The 25,185-nt window shown below is 42.7% G+C and overlaps 1 protein-coding gene across 20 annotated transcripts in view; it reads left to right on the forward strand.

The window, feature by feature from the left end:
- Rbfox1 (RNA binding fox-1 homolog 1) overlaps nucleotides 1-25,185 on the forward strand; it is a 2,144,901-nt gene that overhangs the window by 1,551,302 nt on the left and 568,414 nt on the right. For 19 of the 20 annotated variants that reach the window (XM_041676152.1, XM_041676159.1, XM_041676174.1 and 16 more), the window contains one exon: nucleotides 4,636-4,677. The exons of the other annotated variant lie outside the window; for it this stretch is intronic. In XM_041676152.1, the coding sequence (XP_041532086.1) occupies nucleotides 4,636-4,677 (42 nt within the window). The remainder of the gene's footprint in view (nucleotides 1-4,635; nucleotides 4,678-25,185) is intronic. 20 annotated transcript variants of the gene reach the window in all.

The raw sequence follows: 25,185 nt of genomic DNA on the forward strand, positions 1-25,185 counted from the left end.
CAGAGAGAAAGAGGGAGGGAAGGAGATATGTGTGTGAGATAGGGGAGGGAACAGAGAAGGAGGGAAAGAAGGGAAAGAGAGGAGGAAGAGTAGAGGTGTGTGTGTGTGTACACGCACGTGCGTGCTGAGGCTAGACGAAAATGCGGATAATGTTTTTCTATTACTCTTGACCTTATTTCCTTGAGGCATGATGTCTCCCTGAATCTGAAGCCCTAGCCTTCCTCCTGCCTCCCTCAGTAACAGTGCTGGAATTCTGTGCATACACAGCCACGCAAATGCTATGTGGGTGTTAGGAATCTGAGCTTAAGTTTTTATGAGTGTGCAGCAAGGACTTTTTTCCACTGTAACTTAGAAAGTGGGAGGGAAGGAGGGAGGGAAAGAGGAAGGACGGGAGAGAGAGAGAGAGAGAGAGAGAGAGAGAGAGAGAGAGAGAGAGTTTTTTTCATACAGTATATTTTAATTATGGTTCCCCGTCCACAATTCCTCCCAGATCCTCTTTACTACTCCATCCATACATCAAATCCACACCCTTTCTTTCTCTTTCTCATTAAAAGCAACAGACATCTAAAAAGATAATAAAATAAGCTAAAATAAAAATAAGAGAAAGAGAATAGGATAAAATAAACAAACAGGAAAAATAAAAGCTAAAGAAAATGGTCAAGAAACACATACAGATGCCAAGACACATTCATTTGCACACACAGAAAACCCATAGCGGCAAAACTAGAAACCGTAACATATAAGGAACTGATCTGTAAGGGAGAAAACAAAAACAAAACACCTAAAAGCCTAGACAAAGCATTGTGAGACAAAACTCTCCAAAAATACAATTAGTTAATTTTGTGTTACTTGTCTACTTGTCGGCATGGGGCCTACTCTTAAGTGTGTTTGGATATCCAGAGAGACTCCAAGGAGAAAACTACATTTTTCTTACGGGTGTCTCTCAATGGAGATGGGTTCTGGGTTAGAGGTGGAGGCATTTCTATTCCCTCTCTCAGCAAGGAGACCACATCCGGATTAGACCTGCACAGGTGGTGAGCGTGCTGCCAAAGACTCTCTGTGTTTTGTAGGTAGATTGCCACAGCAGTTTGGTTGTTGCCATCACTGTCCTCGTCATCATCATCATCTTCATCAGTGTCATCATCGTCATCGTCATCCTTATCATTGTCCTCATCATCATCGTCATCATTTCAGTGTGGATTTCTTTGAGTTCCCTCCTTGGGACTGGACAATTGTCTTGATCTTGTGGGTTTCTATCTTCCCTCACCTACGAGGACATTTGTGGCGTCATTCATTTTTCTTCTCTAAGTGGACACAGTATATTTGCTACTTTTATGTAGCTATAATGAAATACCTTGATGAAAGCAAACAAAAAAGGAAGGATTGATTTGGGCTTACTGTTCCACAAGGAACAGAGGTCATTCCATATTCAAACTGCAAAGAAGGATAAGGGAAGCAAGGAGGGAATGCAGGCAATCTCTTAGGATTACAGCTGTCATGCTATAAAGGTGGGCTCCTTCTGCTTCATATTAGGCACCTCCCATCATCCCCATGTCTCATAGCCAACACAGCCTGAAATTATCCAGAGACTAGTGTGAGGAGGTGATAGGGAGGCAGGGGGAAATAGGAAGGGAGAACCCCCACTTACTGAGGATAAACCTAGAGAGCTTCTCTTAGGACTCAGGTATCTGTCCCTCTGCACTCATTGCTGAGGTCTCCTGGGGCGTGTTGTGCTGATTCGCTGCTGAATGCTGGGCTGTCTTGGATCAGCTGCCAAGAAAGAGTGAGGATGGAGAGGACATCAGGCTTTGGTTCACATTCTACTTCATCTTCTCCGAGAGCTCAGGCCCTTCCTCAGTGGCTTCTTTCCTGTTCCCTGTTTGCTATTAAGTGGGCAGCCCATACCTTTAGAGCAGTCGCCCAATTTCACTTCCCCTCCCCTTGTCCAGCTGCATCGTTCAAACTTGCCCTTCTTCCTTCATAAATGTTTACAGACACATAATGGCCTAATCTAAAGAGACCGTTTCAAGTTTAATTCACTGTGAGTTTCCTGCTTATTTATCTTGCCACACTCCTTTATTTTTTAATAATTTGAAAAACATCTCTTCTGTATCCTTGTTTTCTAAATAAGGAAATTTTTGTTTTAAAAATGAGGACAAACATTCTTATTTTTTCTCTTTAATGATCGATTAAACTATATTTTTGACAGAAAATAGAAACCATAATATTTGTGAATTTTTATAGTTTTGTTTCTTATAAACTGGAGTGGGTTTTTGATTTATTTCCCAAACCTGTTTTGCAGAACTGTAATTCTAAGTCCTGTGTGTTATGTTTTTGCTCAGAATCAGTGATTTATGTTTAATTTTTTATTGCCATACATTATAGGATTTATATACTTATCTCTAATAAATAATATGTGGTTAATTAATATCTACATATAAATTAGTGTTTGCCTAACACCAATGCACAAAACCCAGATCTGGTCCCCAGCACCACTGACCCTGAGCCTGGTGGAGCAGAGCTGTGCTCTCGGCCCTCAGGAGGTGGTTGCAGGAAGATCAAGAGTTCAGAATCATCATTGTCCACACGGCTAGTTCAAGGCTAGTCTGGGATATGTGACACTCTGTCTCAAAATCACAAAAATAGCAAGAAAGCAAACCCAACCGAAAGAGTTCTTCCCAGCGGTAAATTTCCAGGCGAAAGGTCTCACAATAGCACCCCATCTAGAGACTTTAGGCTCAGGTGTATCCTAAGCAAACATCCTTATTTTTGATTTTATTTTAGGGAAAGTAAAAAGAAACTTTCACTACAAAACACATAAAATATACATCAAGAGTTGGTTGCTGTAGCTCTCGTCCTTCAGTAAAGTTTCAAGGAACTCCCAGTACCCTGTCAAGGCTAGAAGTTAAGAGATTTTTTACAGTGGTTTAAAAGCAAAAATAGAAAGAGGAGATGTAACCGGTCAATAATGCAGGGCATAGTTTAATTTTAACCATTTGCATTGAAAGTCCATCCATCAAGACTCATCTCTGTTAAAGGAAGACATAAACCAGTTTTTCCTGGATGTATCCCTTTCTGTCTCTGGCTTCTGTGTAATCAGCTAAATCCAAGTACCTCTCTGGCCATCCTCTGCTAATGCATTCTGTTTTGCCTGTTTGGAAAAGAAATTATATGGTCACTCTAATAAAACCTCCTTGCATGGTAAGAAAAGCACATTGGTTAGGCACACATCACCCCGTCAGTGTTTGGCAGGGGAACTACTAATACTTTGTCTTTGGAGTGGTGGTGATATCAATTTTTGAGTAGTGTTTCTTTTTCTGCTTTAAGTCCTGGTGATTCTAGGGCCCTTCCCTATGAAATCTATCTATTATCCACATACAGTCCATCTTACTACCATGTCCATACAGTCCTTTATACTGTCATCTCTGTATGGTCTGCCCAACTACCATCCCCGTACATTCTGTCTTTCTGCCTCTGATTAGGCTCAATCATCAAGCCTTGTCTGCTATCCCAGTATCTCTGGAGACTGAAGTAGAAGGATAACAAGTTGAAGGCCTGGTCGGATGATGTAATGTGTTCAAGGTTAGACTGGATCACAAGGTAACATAAGTCTCAATATAACTAGTGAGGAGAAATCTAGGTATAATTTAGAGGGGAAGCCCTTGCTTAGCATACGTGAAATACCTAATTCAAACTTCAGAACCACATACAAACAGAAATAATAAGAGAGAACTAGATAATTAAATGAAATCTTCTTTCCAGGGCAAGCGGATAACATTGCCAGCACTTGACCTTGGGCAAGACACTATATTGGTTTTCTTGTCACACCCAACTTAATACAGCTTTAAGGAAAGACCGTGTGTGCCTCTTAAACAGGACTAGAAGGGTATATGGACAAAGAAGAAACCCCATGTTTTTTAGACTGCCCCATCTTCTCTTGCATTTCTGTACCATCCCCTTAAAGATGCTTCACACCCTTGGTACCTACTTCTGGATTGTACAATATAGAATGATAGCAAAAGGTCCACTGTCTGAACCTAGAGAAAAGGTAATTATTGCTGTGAATTCTAGGTCTTTGTTGAGACCAACCATCAAAAGTAACTATTTTTCTTCTGTTTTCCCCTCTTCTTTTCATGTGCATATGTATATGTGATATGTTTATATGTGCTTGAGTGAGCGTAGTTGTGTATGTCAATGTACATGTGTACTTACGTGTTCACACGTGTGTGGACATAACTGTGTGGGGAGACGCATGTGCATGTGTCTGTGGAGGCCCTAGGTTGATGTCCAGAATCTCCATTAGTCTTCTACCTTGCTCATTTTAAAAAATTTATCATAGTGTATAATTTATTGTGTGTGGGCATACACCTACGTATATGTTGGTATATGATACACCTGTAGATAAGGAGTCAGAGTTGTTCTTATGCTCTCACCATGTGGCTTCTGGGAATTGACTTCAGGTCCGGAGGCTTGAAGACAAGTGACTTTATCCACTGAGCCATCTCATCTCAATGCACACAACCAGGATTTATGTGGGTTGCAGGAATCATCTTGAGCCACTCCCCAGTCCCTTGCTTTTATGCTGTTGTTTCCATAGAGCCTTCTGACACTCTCCCCTTTTTCTCTTTTCTGCAGGTTTTGAGTCAACAGATGAATTGTGAAAGAGAGCAGCTGAGGGTAGGTGCAATCCGCTTATAACAGGCTTCTTGCTTCCTATTTCTGCGGGATAAGCAAAAATGCCCTTGTCTCTTTCGAGACCCAGAGTCTAAATAATAGGCTTCATCTCAAGACGGGTAGAGCTGGCAATATTTATCCCAGCTAATTTTGTATTGATTGAGCTGGTAAATACAGTAGATCTTCTTTTGAAGTGCCATTATAGTATATATGGATTTTTTGATTTAGATTCGGCGATAAATACTTCTCTTGCGGAATTTGTTTGAAATCATTGGACTCTCTTTATGTACAACATGAGGTCTAAGTGATCACAAAGTTCACAGGGACTCTGCTGCCTTCCTAATGTGAGTTCCCAGCTGTTTGCTGAGCGATTAAAACGCACTGTTGTGATGGACTGGGGTCAGTAAGAAGCACCTCTATCAAGGCTTTTTCCTTTTCAAGGAGAATTTGAATTTTCCATAAGGTTTGGATTTTGGTGTCATTTGTATACAGGGGAGATGAAGCCAGAATGTTAAACTTTGTGGCTTGTTCTGTTACTTAAAAGTGAGTCTGCAGACTCCAGGGTATCAGTTGCATGAACGTTTTCCATGGAAAAGGAGAATCTTGGGTTTTGTTTGGTTTTGTTTTTTCTCTCAGTGATACCGTTTTGCTTTCATTGTATCTTGGTTGGCTGTCCTTATGTGCATGAACTTTTGTGGAATTTTATGAAATACCTGGATTCCTTGCCTCTGTGCTCCATTTGTTTCTGAAGCATGCTCATATTTGGGAGCACAGTTTAAGGTTATAACTGAACACTCTTTGATGTCACTGCTAGGGACCTGTCATTCTCACTGGACCATGTGACTTAGCTGTATTTTCAGATCGCTATGAAAACTAATGGAATCTGTGGCTTTTCAAAACATAGCATAGCAGTGTTTGAGCTGGAGGCCTGGGGACCACGGTACTCCGAAGTGCTTGAGTAAATATGCAGTAAATGAATTTAATGCCTTTGTAAATTTAATGCCTTAGTTACATCTAAGGACATTGGCTGAGCTGCCATCTCCAGGTGACCAGGACTCCTAACATTCTTTCTGTTTTCTAATTGCATATATCATTTGGTGTGTTAAATCCTGTATCAAGCAAACAATGAGTTCACCTGTATGAAGCTGAGATGGTGGCCAGAGCTTTTGTTTCTTGTTATGCTTATATGTTTTGTAGAATGTCCCACCCAGGCCTCTATTAATGTTTCATTTCAGTCCACATTTCTTCTCCCATTAGTGTGATTTCCGCATGAGACAGACGCTGGGACATTTGTTGGCTGAGGATGGAGTTCACTGGTAGATCACTGGACTGGCGTGTATGAAGCCTTGCTTGACATAAACTTGGTGTGGTAGCACAAAGCTATGGTCCTAGCACCCAAGAGGTAGTGGTGGGAAGATCAGAAATTCAAGGTAATCCTTGGCTATAAAGGGATGCAAGCAAGTCTTAAGGCTACTGTGGGCCTCCTGAGACACTGTCTCTGTAATTTAAATGATTTTTGTTTTAAGCTTTACTGAACTCTCCTACTGCTTTCTCCCTGCAACCTGAGTGAGTGCTTTATCCTAGTAAATAATGTATTGTGATTTCAGCTTTTCATCTGCTGTTAGGATGAGGAGGATGGCCAGAAGTAGGTCAGGGCTAGATAAAGAGCAATGGATGCTTATGTCGTTATGAGGTTCTGACACAGTCCCCAGAATTCAGAGAGCACTGAGCTCTCTATTGCAAATGATGCTGCCTTGGGAAATTAAGGGTACAGAGGACGAAGAAGAGCTTGTCTGCGGTTTGAGGGCTTGATGGTTTGATGAGGGCAGTGTCCACGGGGTGCAATATAGAAGCAAGGAGGGTGTTCTTTGTCAGATGGTAAAGCTATGTACTCCATATGATGGATTATTTAGTTGAGAGCCATCTGTAGCCTCAGGAACCACCCTCCCCAAAGCGTCCAGCCCATCTCTACCATCACAAATGGCTGCTTTATTTGAGGTTATTGTTTGCACCCCGATTTCAGAATTTTAAACTAATTCATGTTTCATATCAATAATACAACTTTGCAATTAATAAAATCAACATTTATACAGCTCAGTATTGTCACCAAAGAGAATGCATCCAAAGTTTTCTTTTTCCATTTGACTCAGGTATCCATTTCCTACAGGGAACCTCCTCCATGTTAGAACATACTGTTAGATACCTCATTGTCTCTCCTACGAGTGTGGTGGGTCAGACTGTGAGGGCGCACGCATGTGAAAGTCAGGAAACAACTTTGACTTCATTTCTCAGGTATCACATATCTTGCTTTTTTCTTCTTTTAGTCACTAGCTTGATGCTTAAGTAGTCTAGGCTGGCAGGCCAGCAAGTTTCAGGGATGTTCCTGCCTCTGCCTCACAAGCACTACGACTGCAAATCAGTCACTACAACCCGATTTTTTTTTTTTTTGATTTTCGAGACAGCGTTTCTCTGTAGTTTTTGGTTCCTGTCCTGGAACTAGCTCTTGTAGACCAGGCTGGCCTCGAACTCACAGAGATCCGCCTGCCTCTGCCTCCCGAGTGCTGGGATTAAAGGCATGCGCCACCACCGCCCAGCTACAACCTGATTTTTGAATCTGGATTCTGGAGATCAAACTCAGGACCTCGTTCCTGCAAGTCTTATGAATTAGGCTATCTTCTTAGCCTTTGTATTTAAGTCAACATCTCAGTGGGTGACTCAGTTGGCCCCAAACTTCCTATGTACTCAGGCAAGTGCTGAACATTTGGCAGGCCTACTGCCTCTGCATCAGAGGTACTGGAACTTACAGGCCTGGGTCACCACATCCTGCTCTCAATTTTGATGGCTCAGTCTTATGTGTGGTCATTTTCCTCTGTCTTGTCCATTTACACTCTCTTCCCTTCTAACTCTTTTCTGGTTATTGAAATTCAATATAGATCTGCAGTGTCCCATCTCTTCCTTTCCATCTTCTCTTACCCCTCCTCCTCCTCTTCATTCTTCCTCTTCTCCTTCTGCTTCCTCCTCTTCTTTTTTCTCCTCCTCTTCTCCCTTTTCCTCCTCTTCTCTTCTTCCTCCTATTCTCCCTATTTTTCTTTTCCCTCTTCCTCCTTCTTCCTCTTCTCCATCCTACTCCTCTTCACCCTCCCCCACTTTCTTCATTTTAGTAGTCATGACAATCAAAACACTCTACTTTTTTATATATAAGCATTTCAACATCTAGGCCTCTGAATCAGTTTCACTGTGACCCTCTCAGATAATATAAGAAAACTCACCAACCTCTACCCTTGTGTGTTAAGGGGTTGAATATTATAGGGGAAAAGAGGCACTGACTACCGGGTACAGTGAGACCTTCTCAACATGGAGACGAGAGCTGAACAAAGGATCCTGGGAAATATGTGCTACACTGAACTTGGGGCATTGCGTTTCTCAGCCTGTGGAATGCTCACTCTGTGGAATAACATTTTCAGAGCGCCAAACACCAAGTCTTTCAGAAAGGGTGAAACACTTAGAGAAAAAGTTATTCCTTTTTCAATTCTCTCTCAATCCTTTTTTATGTCAATGAGGAAGTCTTAGTTTAAACTAAAAGAGATTCAACAAGGCTGTAACACTTTCTAAGCTTTCTTTATAACAGAGAGGGAGTGTGCCTCAGGCTTTAAGCCTGCAGCAGCCTGAGCATCTATGCCAACTTCAAAAGTATTGTTTGCAAAATATAGCAGTCAAGAATTAGGGGCCTAGAGCTAGGCCCAGTGCAATGACGTCTAAACTTTGCAGGGTTTGTGCACTTGTGCATTTTCTCATAGTTTGTAAATCCTCTGGACGTTCAGTTCCTTGTGTGGTTCATTGGAGACAATAATTATGCCTGTTTTATCAGGTTTGTCTGGGCATGTGTGTATATACATACACACACAGGTTACATGTGTGTTAGTTATTTTTCTACCTGACAGAGTACTTGGCAGAAATCAATGTAAGAGAGAATTTCTTTTGTCCGATGGTTGGGGAGATGAAGTCCATTGTGGCAGACAAAGCATGGGAATGGAGCGTGTTGTGTGCCCTGTTGTTACACTTAGGTGTGTCAAAAAGCAGAGAACGCTCCAGCAGGGAGTGGAGATAGACTATAGCTCTCAAGCCCTGCCACCCAGCAGTCCACATCCTGGAACCAGTCTCAACTGTTGAAAGGTTCCCCTTCCTCTGAGAGCTGCACCAAGTATACAAACCACCGAGCCTGTGTGTGCACAAAGGTTAAACAATGAATGCAATGGGTGTGTTTAGCACAGATATTTGCATAGGAAACATTTTTAATAATGTTAAATTTCAGTAGTTCTGTTTATTTTCCCCTATAAACGTTATTTGAAGTTACTGATAATGGTATTCTGTTTGCAGTGGCAATGCCAGATTTCCTTGGCAAATACATCCATTTGGGTTAAAAAATGAGAAGCTTTCAAGGTGAATATGAGCACAATGTTACTGATGGCCCAGAGTTATGACAAAACTGCTGGTAGTTGGATGCAAATGGCTGAAGTTTTAAAAACACGGAAATCAGGGTACCAGCCTTTTGAACGATGCTGTTCAGCCTATCTACATTATCAATATTTAATTTGCCAGTTAGAAGCAAGTTTCTCAGTTCTGCAAGATACAAGAGTGATGTGGCTTGCAGAAATGCAAATTGCTAATGATCTTCTTGGCTTAAACCCATTGCCTTCATCCAGGCATCAGAGAATGAATCTTCTAGACTGCCTGGAATTGAGCTATCAGATTGAGTCTCTCACCTCACCCTCCCTCCTTCAACATTCATGCCATCCTCGGTTATTCTTAGGGGAGCAGAGAAGGAGCTATAAACCCCCACGACTCCTTCTGGATTTATATTTTCTCGACTGTAGTTTCTGAGTAGCTCACTGTGGGAATGCCTGTCCCTGCCCAGTTATTTATTCAGGAAACATTTTTGAGTGTGAACCAGATGCCAGTCACCGTCTGCATAGTGAAGATGTGATGCTGTAATAAAGCTAATACATTTCTCATACTCGGATACCTTGCAGGCTAGCAAGAAAAGACACGCATTTGTCAAATAACTCCCTCCAAAGTCCCCGGGAAACTGGCAGATATCATATAAGTCCATGCTACACAGAGAGGCACAGATGGAAGACTCCTAACTTCCTGGTCTCCACGTGTGAGACTTAGGAGATGAACGGGTCATCTACTGCCCAGCATCTTTAGAAATCGCGTTGGTGGGGCCGCAACAAGCCAGGCTGTGACTGCCGAGCATGAGTTTACCTTTCTTTTCACCCGCTGTGGTGTCTGCTTGCCAACAGTCAGTTGTATGCGTTCCCAGAGCTGCCTCTGCCAGCTGTGCTTGTTATTGTAATTACATTATTTAGTGCAATATTATGTAAACTGATGAAAAATGAGTGCGCTAAGAAAAAGAGCTGTTTCTATGAAAACCAAGTTAAATGCTCTGGAAACACTCTATGAAAGCAAGCCTCAAAAATTAGTTCAATTAGCTATGGGCCAGAGGACGGGAGAGTATCAGTGCGGGAGTGGGGTGGGAGGCAGAAGTCTAGAGATTGTCTGCAGCCAGAATATTGCTGAGATGTATCTTCCTGTGCTGATTCTACCTTAAGCAAATTAAGGTAGAATGTGATGCCTTGACCTGAGGAAATAACTCCACAGTAAAGCAAGGACTTGCAAGCTCTGCGCTGAATCTCATTGGGAGAAACAGAGAGGAGTAAGAATTGGACACTTATTATTCTGGTGCTAGAGGAGGAGCCTAGGAGCTTAGTGACCAGTGTAGCCCAATTGCTCAACTCCGAGCTCATGAGACAGCCTGTCTCAAAGGAAATAGATGACATTACTAAGGATGACTCCCAAAGTAGTCTTTAGGTCTTCGCATGGATATATTTGTGCATATATTCATGTGTATACACATCCGTGTGTGCACATATGCACACATGTGCTTCTGTTCACATGCCAACACATAAACACACATATGAAAGAAAAAGTGATGCAAAGTTTTGGGGTCACAGAATTGGGGGGTGGCAGATATTTGAAAGGCCAGAGTGTGGCTATAGTAGCCTATTGCAGGCCACAGGGTCACTATGGCAACTATACAGCAATGGTGTTGTATAGGTTAAGAGCCATATACAAAGAGAATGTCTGAGGCTGTGTTTCAATAAACTCTATTTATAAGAACAAACCCTGAGCCATAGTTGGCTAACCTCCTGTGGAGAGTGTGATAGATGAAGGCTGCTGAAGGGTTTCCATCTACAGAGAAATCCTGCAAAGAAAAGCCCTTAGGTTTATATGGAAATCCACAAATTGAATGTACATTACTAAGTTTATATTTTTTAAAAAATTCTTCATAAAAGTTGCTTTCTAAAGTAATTCCTTTAAAAACAAAAACTTTTTGTGAGCTATCTTCTCCCATTCCCATACAGAAAACTGAGACAAGGGCTTGAAACACAAAACCGTACTTGCTTCTATGCTGTAGCCCCAATAACTCAATGTGTCCTCAGTCTCCAAGAGAAGGGCAGATTGACCCCAGCTGACTTTGGATCAGCAGTTTGTGATGCTCCAAAAGAAGTGCAATGTTTGCCACATATGTGTGCCTTTGCCTAAAATCATCAAAGTATTAATTGGCACCAATTATTATATTCATCATATATGCATACATTTCATTCATTTGTTATCCTGTCTTTGGATAATGTGTGTATATGAGCATGGGCACACAAGCATCAAGGCATGTGTGTAGAGTTTAGAGGGCCTCTTTGGGGAGTCAATTCCCTGCTTCCACCATGGGTTCTGGGGCTCAGTCCTGGGCATCAGGTGGAACAGCATGAGTTTTAATGACCTGAGATGTTTTGCCTATCCAGATGTATTCTGAGAAGTTTTAAATGTTTACTTCTTCTGACTCCTGGTCTTCACATTAACTTCCAAAGGATTGGCAGAAGCTAAAATTCAGTGACTGGCTGGGACAGGAGCAGAAGTCAGGGGCAGTAGGGAAATTGCAGCAAGAACATTGAGGGCATAGACCTGAAATCTGTAAATCTGTATTGTCAGCACCTGCTAACTCTATGCAGACACCACATATACATACCTGAGTGTGTCCTACAGGACACACACACACACACACACCCTTGGCAGATGCTTGCTTGCTTCAGTAGTATCTAACTAATAGTTCCATCTTGGGTTTTCTCTAAGCAGAGTAGGTTTGTCCCTATGTAATGCTCTCTAAGCAGAGTAGGTTTGTCCCTATGTAATGCTCTCTAAGCAGAGTAGGTTTGTCCCTATGTAATGCTCTCTAAGCAAAGTAGGTTTGTCCCTATGTAATGCTCTCTAAGCAGAGTGGGTTTGTCCCTATGTAATGCTCTCTTTCCTTCCAGAAACTGCATGCATTCCATGCAGCTGCAGCAGGTTGTCTCCAAAGGCAGCTTCCGTACTGAGACTAGGTATGCATAAACATGTAAAAATGTCTAAAAAACGCTTTCCTTTCAAAAACCTTGCCCTCTGCGTGCCTTTTTCACTCCTCATGTCCTTCATGACTTTGGCTAGAACCTTAACTGAGTAGCACAAAAGCATGGATCAAGAAATCCAAGAATTAGTGACAGATTTTAGTGTCCCCATCTTCATGGATAAGCAAATACACTGGCAGCACTTTCCTTCATTCTCAGTGGCCAGTCCTGTGGCTGACCTGTGTTCACAGTCTCTGCTTCCTGGAGCCGCCATTGCCCTCTCAGTACCAACAGCCTAGGGACGGCAAAGCAGCCCCTCGCTCCGCCCCCGCATGCAGCACAGTCCATTCTCCACACCCTTGCCCAGGGCAAACCTGTTCTGTTCCTTATTTTATTATTAAATCCGTATGAAATATCTCCTAGCAAAACTGCTAACAATGCTGACATTTCACTCTGTCATGGATCCCTTCATTCCGTTGACTGAGGCTCAGTAAAGACTTGTCTTCCTGTTCTGTTCTTCAGAGGTCAGAATACCACTCCCTTAAAAAAAAAAAAAAGATCCTTGCTAGGGCAGAGGATGGAAGGACAGTTATAGCTGTTCCTACTCTGAGGAGCTGAGGAGGAAACGAGCCACTGGACTTCCGTGGAATTGATGTCAGCAGGCATAGCAATAATAGCCCTGGACTGCACTTTGCTCAGGTGAGGCGTGCGCCCCATCTTCCAATAGTGCACTCACCAGCTAGGGCCTTTACCTGCACAGAGCTGCACATATACTCCACTTCACACAGAGAAATGAGTTCTTTATTTTTAGCCACTTGGTGACTCCCCTTTATGGTAAATTTCCACTCAATCATGTCATAGAGCACATCTCAAGAAAGAAGGCCAGGGACAAATCCAGCCTGACCTGGTTTGGGAACATATAAATTAAGGCAAATTGTGTCACCTAGTGAACTTTTAAGGGAGAAACACTTTTTACCATCTTATGCCTTTGTCTAATTGGATGTGCATGTGATTAAAACCAGATGCATCATGGGAAAGTACATGAACAGTGGGGAGAGGCTTACATAATCCAAGTCTGGCCACCCAATCCAAGAACTACCCACACTATGCCCCTCAGCAACCAACTCCTCCTTCTCATGGCCCGTATAAAGAGAAACCCTAGCTGGGTGGTGGTGGTGCACACCTTTGATCCCAGCACCTGGGAGGCAGAGGCAGGCGGATCTTTATGAATTCAAGGCCAGCCTTGTCTACGAAAGCTAGTTACAGGACACCTAGAACTGTAAAACAGAAAAATACTGTCTCAAAAAACCAGAGAGAGAAAGAGAAAAAGATAGAGGCGAGGGGGGGAGGAGGAGGAGGAGGAGGAGAGAGAGAGAGAGAGAGAGAGAGAGAGAAAGAGAGAGAAACCCTAAACAGAAAGTAAGCATAGGTCCCTATTTAAGTTACCCAGTACCCTTCTATCATCTGGTTTCTGAATAAATTCTCCTTACTCTTTTGTAATCTTTGTCAACTTCTTGAAGCCCCAGAGAACCTGGAGGTGGAATAACCATTATTCCACAATGAATGAAAGGAAGTCAACATCATTTTCCTCATTGTTTTGGAGACCCCACTGGTGGCCCTAAGAAGCAGTGGGACAGCAGAGCTCCTTATATTTCTTTATGGCCTAGGATTACCTTTATTTTTTAGGCTATGTTTCCATATATGTAAGCACTGTACATCAACTACAATAGCTAAGCTAATGGCTTCTTTTTTGATTGCTGTGGTGAAGAGCAACTTTGAGGAGAGTTAATTCTGTCTCACAAACTCAGGGGAGTCGAGACAGCGTGGACTTCAGCAACTTGTCACACCAAGAGCAGAAATAAATCAATAAACCTGTTCTCATACTCTCAGAGAGTCAAGGACCCAAACCCAGGAACTAGTTCCCACACATGGGCTGCACTTTTCCACATCAATGAGCATAATCAAGACAATACCCACAATACATGCCCACTGGTCGACTTAAGCTTGATTCTCCCCTATTGAGACATGCTTTCCGGGTGATGCTAGTTTATGGGAAGTCTGATAATTAAACCTCTATTGTCCTGACATAAGCCAGCACCATACTGTTCATCTAAGGTCCCTTCAACTCCCCATTATATCCAGTCTTCAAGGGAAAATAAATTAAGGGCCCATTTCTAGCTGATGGATGGAGTTATGACCAAGGTTGACCAAATGGACCCTTGCTTCTGAGCCAATGGATATTGAGCATAGTGATATTGAACAAAACAGGAAAAAATGGGATTGAAAATAAGGAATGGATTCATTTTTATGATGAAATCCTTGTACAACTAAGTGAAGAGGGATTCCCAGGGCTGTATCCTAGATCCTCCCTGATTCCTCTCTTTATGTCTTTAAGCCTGGTTATCCATCCATCCATCCATCCCTTGAGCTACCTCGCATCCTTTGAGTGATCTCTTTTTCTGCTGAAGTTAGTCAGAAGCATTCCTTTTTTCCTGTGATCAAAGCATCCCTACTGATACACTGGGGAGACATGCAAAGTTGGAGAATTGCAGAGCCGAGAGTTTGGGGAAAGGCTTGCTAAAAGCTGACTCTTCATCACATCCTGCAATGCTTCCCTGATGCCTCTGAGCATTGTCAGTGCTTTCTGGTGCTGGCAGCAGGGAGGGTGGAGCTCTCATTGATGCACAGAGCAGGGAGATCTGTCTATATTGACCCACTTACATGACAAGGAGCTATCAGATCACAGCCTATATGGTGACTTGTCAACACTCAACCAACTCTACAGTGGGGTGTGAGTGTTCATGAGTCCTGGAATCTGGGGTGCTAAGGATGATTTCAGGGTCTCTGGAGCACTATTGTTTTCTTATACAAGTCCAATAATGTACCAGCGAACCGTGACTACCTAATTCTTTACAGGTAATGGATGGAATACATAAGGTCATCATATGCCACTCTGAAAACTTAGCATTTCTTAGATGACCACCCTTGAATATGCCATCCAGAATGCTTGTAAAAAGCACCATTTGCTCTGAGCCTGACTCTGACTTTAGGGACTAACTGGGAATGGACCAAGAGAACATCGATTCCTAACCTGCTTCTGAGATGGCATATTGAGCATGAGAATTGAGAATATTGATTTTAAAACTGAGCAGGTAAAATATTTTGATGTTTTAGCATCACTCTGTAGCTATTGGATTTTCATGCTTCTGTGGGGGGCTGAGCTGTGTCTCTCTGGGTTAGTTACTCCTATGTCATTGTGACCTAAATACTTGACATACAACTTAAAAAAGCAAGGGTTTGCTTTTTGTTCAGTTTTTCAAGAGGGATTTCAGTCCACAGTGGAGGGGTAGGCGTAGAACAGCAGCTTAGCTCCTTATTGCACAACTGTCTAGTGGAGTTTCCTTACATGGCGATGGGCCAGTAAACAGAGATTGTGGTCTTAAACAGAGATAGCCGTAGCCATCAAAGGCCCATTCCTAGTGATCTACTTTTACAGTCAGCTCCCACCCCTAAAGCTCCCCAAGCCTTCAAAATAGTGCAACCAACTGATCATTGAATGTTTGAAACATGAGATTGTCAGGGCTTTCCATTTTTAACAGGAACACTGCCTAAAAGTCATACTGTAAAGTCTAAATCCTGAATATTCCAGAAGAGTATGGTATCTGGAGACTAGTGTCTACAGAGGTGACGAAGATAAAGTCAGGACACATGGGTCTGAACCAGTCCAATATGATTGGTATTTTTATAGGAAAATATGATTTGGGACAGATACATGCAAACACATACACACACACATGAGGGGGGGGGGCGGGAGAGGGGTGACCATGATGTGAGGACGCAGGCAGAGAATAAAGAATCGTGGGAAACTTGTCCTTATATTACCATTCAGCCTTCTTATCTCTTCTTATCTCCACAACTAAGAAGAAATAATTTCTCTGTTCATATTCCAGTGGTCTCGGGTATTTCCTTATGACAGCTCTAGAAAATCAGCCTTTGGTCTTCTGGAGGTATTAAACTGAAAACAAAAATAAATAACAGCAAATAAACAAATTTCAAGAGCGTTGTAGTTTGTTGTTCTGTGATGTGGTATACCGTCTACTTTATTACTCTATTGCCAAGCATTTAAATACAGCTGTGGGTGACAGTCTGTGTGTCTGTTCACTTGTCTTATTCTTTAGAAAATAAAAGAAAAAAGATGTGCACTCTTGAAGGCAGAAATTATTATGTTGACTACTAGCATTGTACCCCAACTTCTAACAAGTCCCACCGACTTAGTGGATCCCTGATTAACTGATGGAGGGCAGAAGATGAAGGGAATGGTAGGCTTGTGTTCACTCCATCACTGGAAGGCCCATTCTCCATGCAGACTCATCGTAGATACTTCCAAGTGAGAAAGCAAGTGGCCTTTGGGAGTCCATATCCCAGTGTTTCATATTCCATTACTTGTTTCTAACATAGGATTTTGCACCTATCCAACCATCTTCTGCCAGAGGTAAATTTTGCCCTGAGGTCCTCTAAAACATAATCTGAGGTATCCAGGTCATTTCCTTTCATCCCCTACCCATGATGCCTTGAGCTCCACTCTTGGCCGGATGAGACCCACAGGCATCTTCCTCTCAGCACCATCATTTCTCTTCAGCTGTCTGACTCCTATCCGTCATGCAGCATTGCATCTGCATGTGTTCCCTGGGCATACTTCTTGGGCAGTTATTGTAGATCTAAGATCTGGTCCTTCTTGGAAGTCTTTGTTGATCAACAAAAAAGGGCTAGGTGCTAAATCTATTAGAAAATGTTCACATTGAAAGCAATAGGACCCATTTAGTCTCCCAGAACCCAATTCTAAGAAAGCCATGTGTGGTGGTGCTCATTTATAGCCTACTAATGCAGAAGTAGAAATGGCCAGGTCTTTGGTAGTCACCAGCAAGTCAGTCTAGCCTGCTTGGCAAACTCTAGACTAGACAAAGAGGCCTTCTCTCTCTCTCTCTCTCTCTCTCACACACACACACACACACACACACACACACAATGCTGACACCAACAAAGCGATGAGAGCCACAGTTGGCGTCTGGCCCCCACAGGCATGTACCCTTACATGTACACACACCAACACACACACACACACACACATACATACACCTACAAAAACACTCCTTCACACACAAAAAATTTATAAATAAAATTTTACACATTCACATGTGGGTGTTGGTGTCTTGACATATGTGTACACCATGAAGTGACTTAACTGAGCCAATCTGCATACATATTAGCTTATTTGATTGCTTTTCTTCTTGATAAATAACATTAAAAATCTCCTCTCTTGTAGGCCAGCAAAACCTGGTTTTTAGTACTAGTCAGCATTCTGCGTAACTGGAGTATTGTCCCACAGTGCAGCATCTCCCCCAGTTGCCCTGCAAGCTCTATCCTCCTCTCTGCTTCTGTGAATTTGACTCCTTCAGATCCCACCCAGAGGTAGATCCAGGGCAGGCAGGTTCTCCGAAGCATGGGGAAGGGAAGAAGACAGGTGCATAGAGACGTTGCGATGGTTGTCTTTCTGTGCATGGCTTCGCCCTTCATGTTTCCTCCCGCAGTCACACGAGTGATGTTCTATGCCAAGGGAACAATAGAAAACTACTCTTATACAACTGAAGTAGCTCAGTTTACTCGAGGGAGTCAGGGGCAAGGGCATTCCTGAAATATTCCTGAGCTTTTGAAACACTTGGCCTGAGAACACCAACACCTGTAGTCGTTGAATACAAGCACAAGACTAAACATTTTACACATTAATAAGATGATTTTCTTTATCCTGAACTTATAGAGGAGAAAAGTGAGTGATGTATTAGTTGCAAGAATCCTGCTTAGTTGTAGAGTTTGGGTTTGAAGCCATGTCTGTTTGTTCATTTAAGAACTTGTTTTCGTTTATGAGACATGGCTCCGCATTTCTTGAGATCCCTGAGCAGGAGGGAGGCCAGTGTGGACCCTCATGGAAGGAAGGATCAGAGCTACTGAAAGATGCTGTGGAGTGGAGAAGGGAAAGAGGTCAGGTGCTTACACTTTGCATCCTGGGTAAGTCTTAGAACTGAGGTCAGGTCTTCTCAGATCCCAACTATCTTCAGGCTGACAGCTGGCAATGTCTGGCCTGCTTAATTAGCTAGTTAAGAAGCTGTGGAAGTGTGCCGATGAGCGTCTGCAGTTTGGGGTTCTCGGGTTAATTTCTTTGACAGTCACCTCCTGTCCTGTCTTATGAAGAGGAGGTTTTTGTTTGTTTGTTTATTTAAAATACAGGGATTTTTCTAGAATGTTAGTTGAGGTCTTACAGGTCTGTCTACAGGTTCTACTTTAGGATCTATCTGCATCAAGACTACTCCACTAAGAGGACAAGTAGTTGAAATACTTTTTCTTTGTATACCAGACATTTATATAGAAAAGGAATTACAAAGTTACAATTTGGTACAAGGACTGGGGTAAGAAGGCATGAAATCTAACTTCTGAGCTAGCAAGTTATAGGAGCTTTGCACTTCCAGCCAGTTACTGATTTTGAATCCAGATCATCTGTCTGCCTGTCTGTCTAGATATCTATCAGAACCATGGAGCGAATTATATCTAGAAAGTGGACAGTTCACCACTGCAAGGCCCCTTCCTGCCTTCAGTAAGTAATGAGAGACCCTGTCACAGGGAAAGTCTGTTATGAGTTGGCAAAAGAAGCTGAGGCATCAGAGGGGGGCAGCTATCCCAGGCTTGGCCAGATGTGGAAGCCTCCTTGGTTAACCCTTCACTTTCCCTGACTGTAACAGCCATGGCCAGATGTCAAGGCCCAGTCGTCAAAGCAGAAGGTTGTTTTGAAAATGTAAAATAGTGCTTGACCTGTTCGCATGCAACTATATTCCCAGCTATTGGACTGACTGAGGCAGGAGGATCATAAGTTCAAAGACAGCCTGGAAAACTTAGCAAAACTATGTCTTGGAATAAAAAGTAAAATATACTGAAGATGTAATCAGGATACTGTAGTGCAGGGTTCTGTAATAATGACACAGCTTTCGATGGGATGGTATTCTATTCATACACAAGGAAAACAGCTGTATTGGATGCATTTATATTTGCCCTGGCATCGTTTCTCATTTGCAGGCTTCTTTTGAGAGTATGGAAGCTCTCTTGGATAGAAAACCTGAGGACATGATTTCTAAAACCCTGTCTGCCTCGAATACAGCCCATGCAAGCATAGATAAATGCACACTCAAGAGTTTTCTGCCGATAACAACATAGAGATTTAAATTTTCTGGCAATCCTTATACTCTTATTTTCAGTGACTTTGCAGCCTTAATCATGATTGCATGTATGTTTTGACAACTTTACACTAAAGGCATTTTTTCCCAGAGATGTCTGAATTAAATATCTAGCTCTTTTCAAGTTAGCTGAGTTAACGTTTAAGTGGTTCTGATTAACCTGGCTGTGTTCATTTGCTCCTAAACATTCTACTGCCGAGCCATCTCCCTTTGCACAAACTGATTTGGGAGTGTAGCCCTAGGAAATATAATTTTCTAAATAGCTGAGAGCACCGTGCCCAGTGTGCTCCCTTGAAACCGAATGTGTAACATCCAGCCTCCGTGCCTTGCTGAGCTCTCCGGTGGTGCAGAGTGGAAATTGGAAGCAGACCACTACACTCTATACTGATGGACAACAGCAGAGCTGACGAAGCACGGACTGCGGGGGTTGGGGGAGGAGGCTGTGAGGAAATGTGCTGGGCTCACTTTAGAGTCTGGAAAGCTTTGAGCACAGACCATTTTGTCCACAGCAGCATGTTGTCATGCTGCCCTTTGGCTATGTCTAGCAATAAGAAAAATGACTCCTAATAAGAAGGGTAAGTGTGTGAGTGCATCTTCCTGAACGCTGAGGAACAAGGGTCCCCTCTGTTGAAGATGGACATCGCATCACACGCTGGCCATCTATGCTGCTGTTCTGTTCTGAGAAACATTGAAAATTTGGAATTGTACAGTCATTGGATTCCTCTGAAAGATTTGGATGAATATCTAGTATAAGCATGCATCCTAGTTTCACTTCTATTGCTATATATAATCTTGCAGAAAATAGTTTAGGGAAGAAAGGGTTTATTTGGTTTACAGTTCCACATTGCAGTCCATCACTGAGGGTAAGTCAAGGCAAGAACTCAAATCCATAGTCATATCATATCCACAGACTAAAGCATAGAGAAACAAATAGACCCCTGTTTGGTAGCTACTTTGCATTCAGTAAAATGTCTTTGCTTTTATGGTTCAAGGATTAGCCTACAGGATGGTGCTGCCCACAGTTGAATGGATCAGTTAATAGCCAAGACAATACCCCATATATATGTCCACAGGCCAATTTGATCCAGACAACTGAGGTTGTATTCTCACTCAGGTGTTTTTTTTTTTTTTTTTTGTGCCAACCAGGCAATTAAAACTAACCATCAGAGTATGCATGAGAAGATGGACTATATCTTGCTTCCAAGAATTTTGCGGTCTGTAAGACGGTGTCAAATATTGTAATAATCATACAGGACCCAATAAGTACATTAGTTAGATGTAAAATGAGCTCTTATGAGATCTTAAAAGAAGATATAGTTATTCTTCCCAGCAACAGTGACGAGGTCTGCTTAATGTTCCCTCGCTTTAACGTGTTAAAGCTTCCAGTCCTAATGACTGAAAGGCTGTAGTTATGTATATATAACTGAAAAATCTTAGTCACACTCTCTCAGGTCCTCACTCCACTCTCCCTTGCATACAGAAACATTACTCTGGCTTCCTCCTTTGTCATCTTTCTCTGTAATAGAATCTAAATAAGGTGATAGAACTGGACAGGAAGGCATTCTCGACTTCTCCACCTCTGTATCATCTCTCCCTCTCCTGTAGAGTCACCCTTCTGGCTTCCCTCATGTCTATGGATTCCTTCCCATGTTTACCCTCAGGCATGCAGTTGGGATCAACATGATGGCTCAGCTTTACTCCAGCAGCCTCAGGACCATGCTATCTCTTTTAAAGTCTAATTAGTAAAAACGTGTATCTGGCGTTGCCAGAGAATGATCCTGTTACCGCTGGTATAAGTGTCAGTAAGAGCACTTCTATCCCTCCTAGCCGAGTCATCTTGCTTTGGAGAGTAAATCGTGATTATTTGACTTCTGTTCTCTCCTTTGCACCAGAAGGACCTTTCCAGAACTTAATTAATGCTACTCTTGGTGAGCTCTCAATAGATCAGCTCCACTGTCTCAGTGGGTGGGTGCTCCCCTCGTGGTCCCGACTTCTTTGCTCATGTTCTCCCTCCTTCTGCTCCTCATCGGGACCTTGGGAGCTCAGTCCAGTGCTCCAGTGTGGGTCTCTGTCTCTGTCTCCATCCATCACCAGATGAAGGTTCTATGATGATATGCAAGATATTCGTCAGTATTGCTCTAGGATAGGGTCATTTCAGGTTCCCCATCCTCAGCTGCCCAAGGAACTAACTGGGGACCTCGGCTTGGGTATCTGGGAGCCACTCTAGGTTCAAGTCTCTTGCCAACCCTAAGGTGGCTCCCTTAACTAAGAACCGTGCTTCCGTGCTCCCCCATCCAACCTTCCTTCATCCCAATCCTCCCCCTTTCCCAAGCTCCCCCCCATTCTCCCCCTCTCCCCCCTCTCTCCCCATCTCCCCTTACCCCCATCCCACCCCACCCCCAAGATCTCAATTTTCTCCCCGGCAATTTTGGGAGCTCACCAAGGCCAGCTGGACTGTGACTGAAAAAGCATGGGATAAAACTGGACTCTCTGAGCATGGCCAACAATGAGGGCTGATGAGAACCCAAGGACAATGGCACGGGGTTTTGAACCTACGTAATGTGCTGGCTTTGTGGGAGCCTAGCCAGTTTGGATGGTCACCTTCCTAGAAATGCACGGAGGGGGGAGGACCTAGGACTTACCACAGGGCAGGGAAATCTGACTGCTCTTTGGGCTGGAGAGGGAGGGGGAGAGGAGTGGGGGGAGGGGGAGAAGGGTGGGAGGAGGGGGAGGGAAATGGGAAAAAAAAAGAAAAAAAAAAGAAAAAAGAAAAAAAAAGAAAAAAAATGCTACTCTTGGTCTTCACACGTCAGCATGCTTACCACCTTTGCCACTCTGACCCATACTCTGTGATTATCCAGTTTATCTACTTGCTTGCTGGCTCCCTGTCTCTGCCTCCTGGATTCCCACTCCTGCTCCATTTCATTTCATCAGGCCTGGGGTGGACTTGGATTATTCATTGTTTGGCTCCCCAGTGTCCGTGCCTTCCTACAAATGGATTGAATATTGGTGACTATGACTTTTAATAGCACGGTGTATTAGTCACTTTTCTGCTGCTGTGATAAAATGTCATGTCTAAAGGCAGTTTAAGGAAGAGAGATTGTTTTGTCTTAAGATTCCAGAGGGATGTGAACACATCATTGTAGGGCACAGGATAACAGCAACAGGTGAGAGATTACTTTTGTTTTTTTAAGAGAGAGTTTGTCTATGTAGTCCTGGCTATCCTGGAACTGACTTCATAGAACAGGCTGGCCTTGAGCTCAGAGATCCGCCTGCCTTTGCCTCTCAAGTGCTGGGATTACAGAGTGTGCCACCATCACCTGGAGAGATCACATCCTTAACTCCAAACAGAAAGCAGTTGATGAGCTGGAACTGGGGCAAGGTTTTAAACTCTCACCTCTCCTGGCTGGAGAGATGGCTCAAATTTAAGAGGTGTTTTTTTTTAGAGAGCCCAGGTTCTACTCCTAGCACCCACAAGGTTGTTAACACCTATCTAAAACTTCAGTCTGGGGGAATAAGACACCCTCTTCTGGTCTCTGAAGGCACTGTACACATGCAGTGCACATACATACAATACAGGCAAAACACAAAGCACATATAAAACAAAGGCTAAAACCACTCTCCGAGCTCATCCCTAGTGATGTACTTCCTCCTGATGTAGGATTCCCCTCTATATGCTATGAATACATTTTATTATCGTTGGTTAATAAAGAAGCTTCTTTGGCCTATGGCAGGGCAGAGTCTAGGTAGGTTGAAAAACTAAACTGAATACAGGGGAAAAGAAGGTGGAGTCAGGGAGACACCATGTAGTCACCCAAGAAGCAAAAGGTAGCAAACCACAAGCCAGTGGTAAAATATAAGATAATAGAAATTGGTTAATTTAAGATGTAAGAGTTAGTTAATAAGAAACCTGAGCTAATAGACCAAACAGCATTGTAATTTACTTTCTGTGTGATTATTTGGGTCTGGGCTGCTGGGACATCAAGTGCAGACACTGTTTTCATCTGCCAGTAAGGTTGCACCTTCCTCATAACCTCTCCCAATAATGTCACCACTGGGACCAAGTCTCCAAATGCCAGAGCATATATAGATGCCTTTTTTCTAAAACTACCATATCCCATCCCCTGATATAAAAAGTACAGAAGAAGACTCAGTAAACCTGTTCCACCAGCCACATCTGCCCTGTTTCCTCAACTGTACAATTTTGTGAGCAGGAACTTTCAATTTGTGTTTACAGGGTAGAAAAGTTGGAATATGTAACTGAGTCCTCATGTCCTATATAAACCCAATGCTATAACTGCCCAACCCTTCAGGAACTATGGTGAATCCCTGCCCTTCACGAAGGTCGTGCGGTAGGACTGTAACACTGTTGTCACATCCCAACTTGACCTTCTCCAAGAGAACAGGGAGGGAGGCTATGGCATATAGAATTAAAGCAATGCAAAAGTGCTTTAAGGCCTTGCAGAGTACAACTCAGCCACCATTTGGTAGAAGACAACACAATTCAAGCCCTCTACAACCTACATAGTCTACCAAACATGCCGTAGATGCAACGCCCAGCATCACACTTGTGGATTTCATGCACTTGCCCCATTTTGACAGCAAGTATCAGGCACCCAGCAGAATAGAGCAGAAGGATTTGACTGACAGTATCCTCCAAGAGGTTGGTCTACTAGAGTCTTGAGACACCCAACTCATGTCTTGAAAAGTTCAACCAGTTTCTTTGTAAGGAAAATATGGTCATGTGTTTTCTCATTGGGAGCATCTAGTTTTGTATTGCAAGGACAGACAATTCATTTCAGTAGACACCATATAACTGGAAATGCCAAAGAGCTTAGTCCTTCCCTGTTTAAGGAGTTATTTTTGATTACTTATTAGGAAAAGAAAATTATGGGATAACTCACCTGTTAGAATTAAGGTATGTGAGGATTAGACATGGACAACCAAGGCAGGCATCAGCTCAGCAACTGTTTGTATCTGCACAAGACCTACATAAAGTCAAGCCAGTCAAAAGTCCAGTGTAGGTGGAGGAGGGGCCCCCAGTGCCCACCCTTGTCAGAGGAGTTATTATTGGCAGTTGATAACTAAGAAGGGAATGAGAGTCACTTTCCTTTGGGGACATAGTTGTTGGTAGGTTGCTTATTCCTCAATGTGTGACCACATATTCATGTGCATACGGGCATTATTTATTTTGCTCATGGTTTATTAATACACTTTTTAAAAGAGCACATAACGCCGGGAGGGAGGTTTGGTGGAGAATTAAGTGGGAAGTGGTAGTGGATGCAACTACATATATTCTATGAATGTATGAAACTCTAAAAGATTAGAAGATGTTATTTTTTTAAAAAAAAATACCTCTACTTCAACTCAAACAGAAAACTTAAAATACATCAGGGATTTAGAGTAATTATTGCAAATATCGAAGGCCTTGCAGGGAAAGATCAACATGAGTTCACAGAGGAGAAACTTAGGAAACAGAATGAAAACTACAAATCAGAGCCAAACTGAGATGCTGGGACTGAAATTACAACGTGTGACAAGCAGAACGTGGGATATTGAATGAAGAAATCCATAAGTGTGAAGACAGAACAGAGCAGCTAAACTGAGAGGGACGGTGAAGAACGAGCACTCATATTCACACAATGGACATTTCTGCAAATTAAAAAAAAATGTTGCCCCTAATAATACATAATCAGGGCAGCAAAAATTAATTGAATTTCCAAATGAAAAGGAGAGAGGAAATGAAACAGAAAAAAATTAAAAAATGAAATATATCTAACAGTTTCTCGATT

Source organism: Microtus oregoni, unplaced genomic scaffold (genome assembly GCF_018167655.1).
Source record: "Microtus oregoni isolate MIOR12 unplaced genomic scaffold, Mior012 000027F_ref0000203, whole genome shotgun sequence".
Classification (NCBI taxonomy): Eukaryota; Metazoa; Chordata; class Mammalia; order Rodentia; family Cricetidae; genus Microtus; species Microtus oregoni.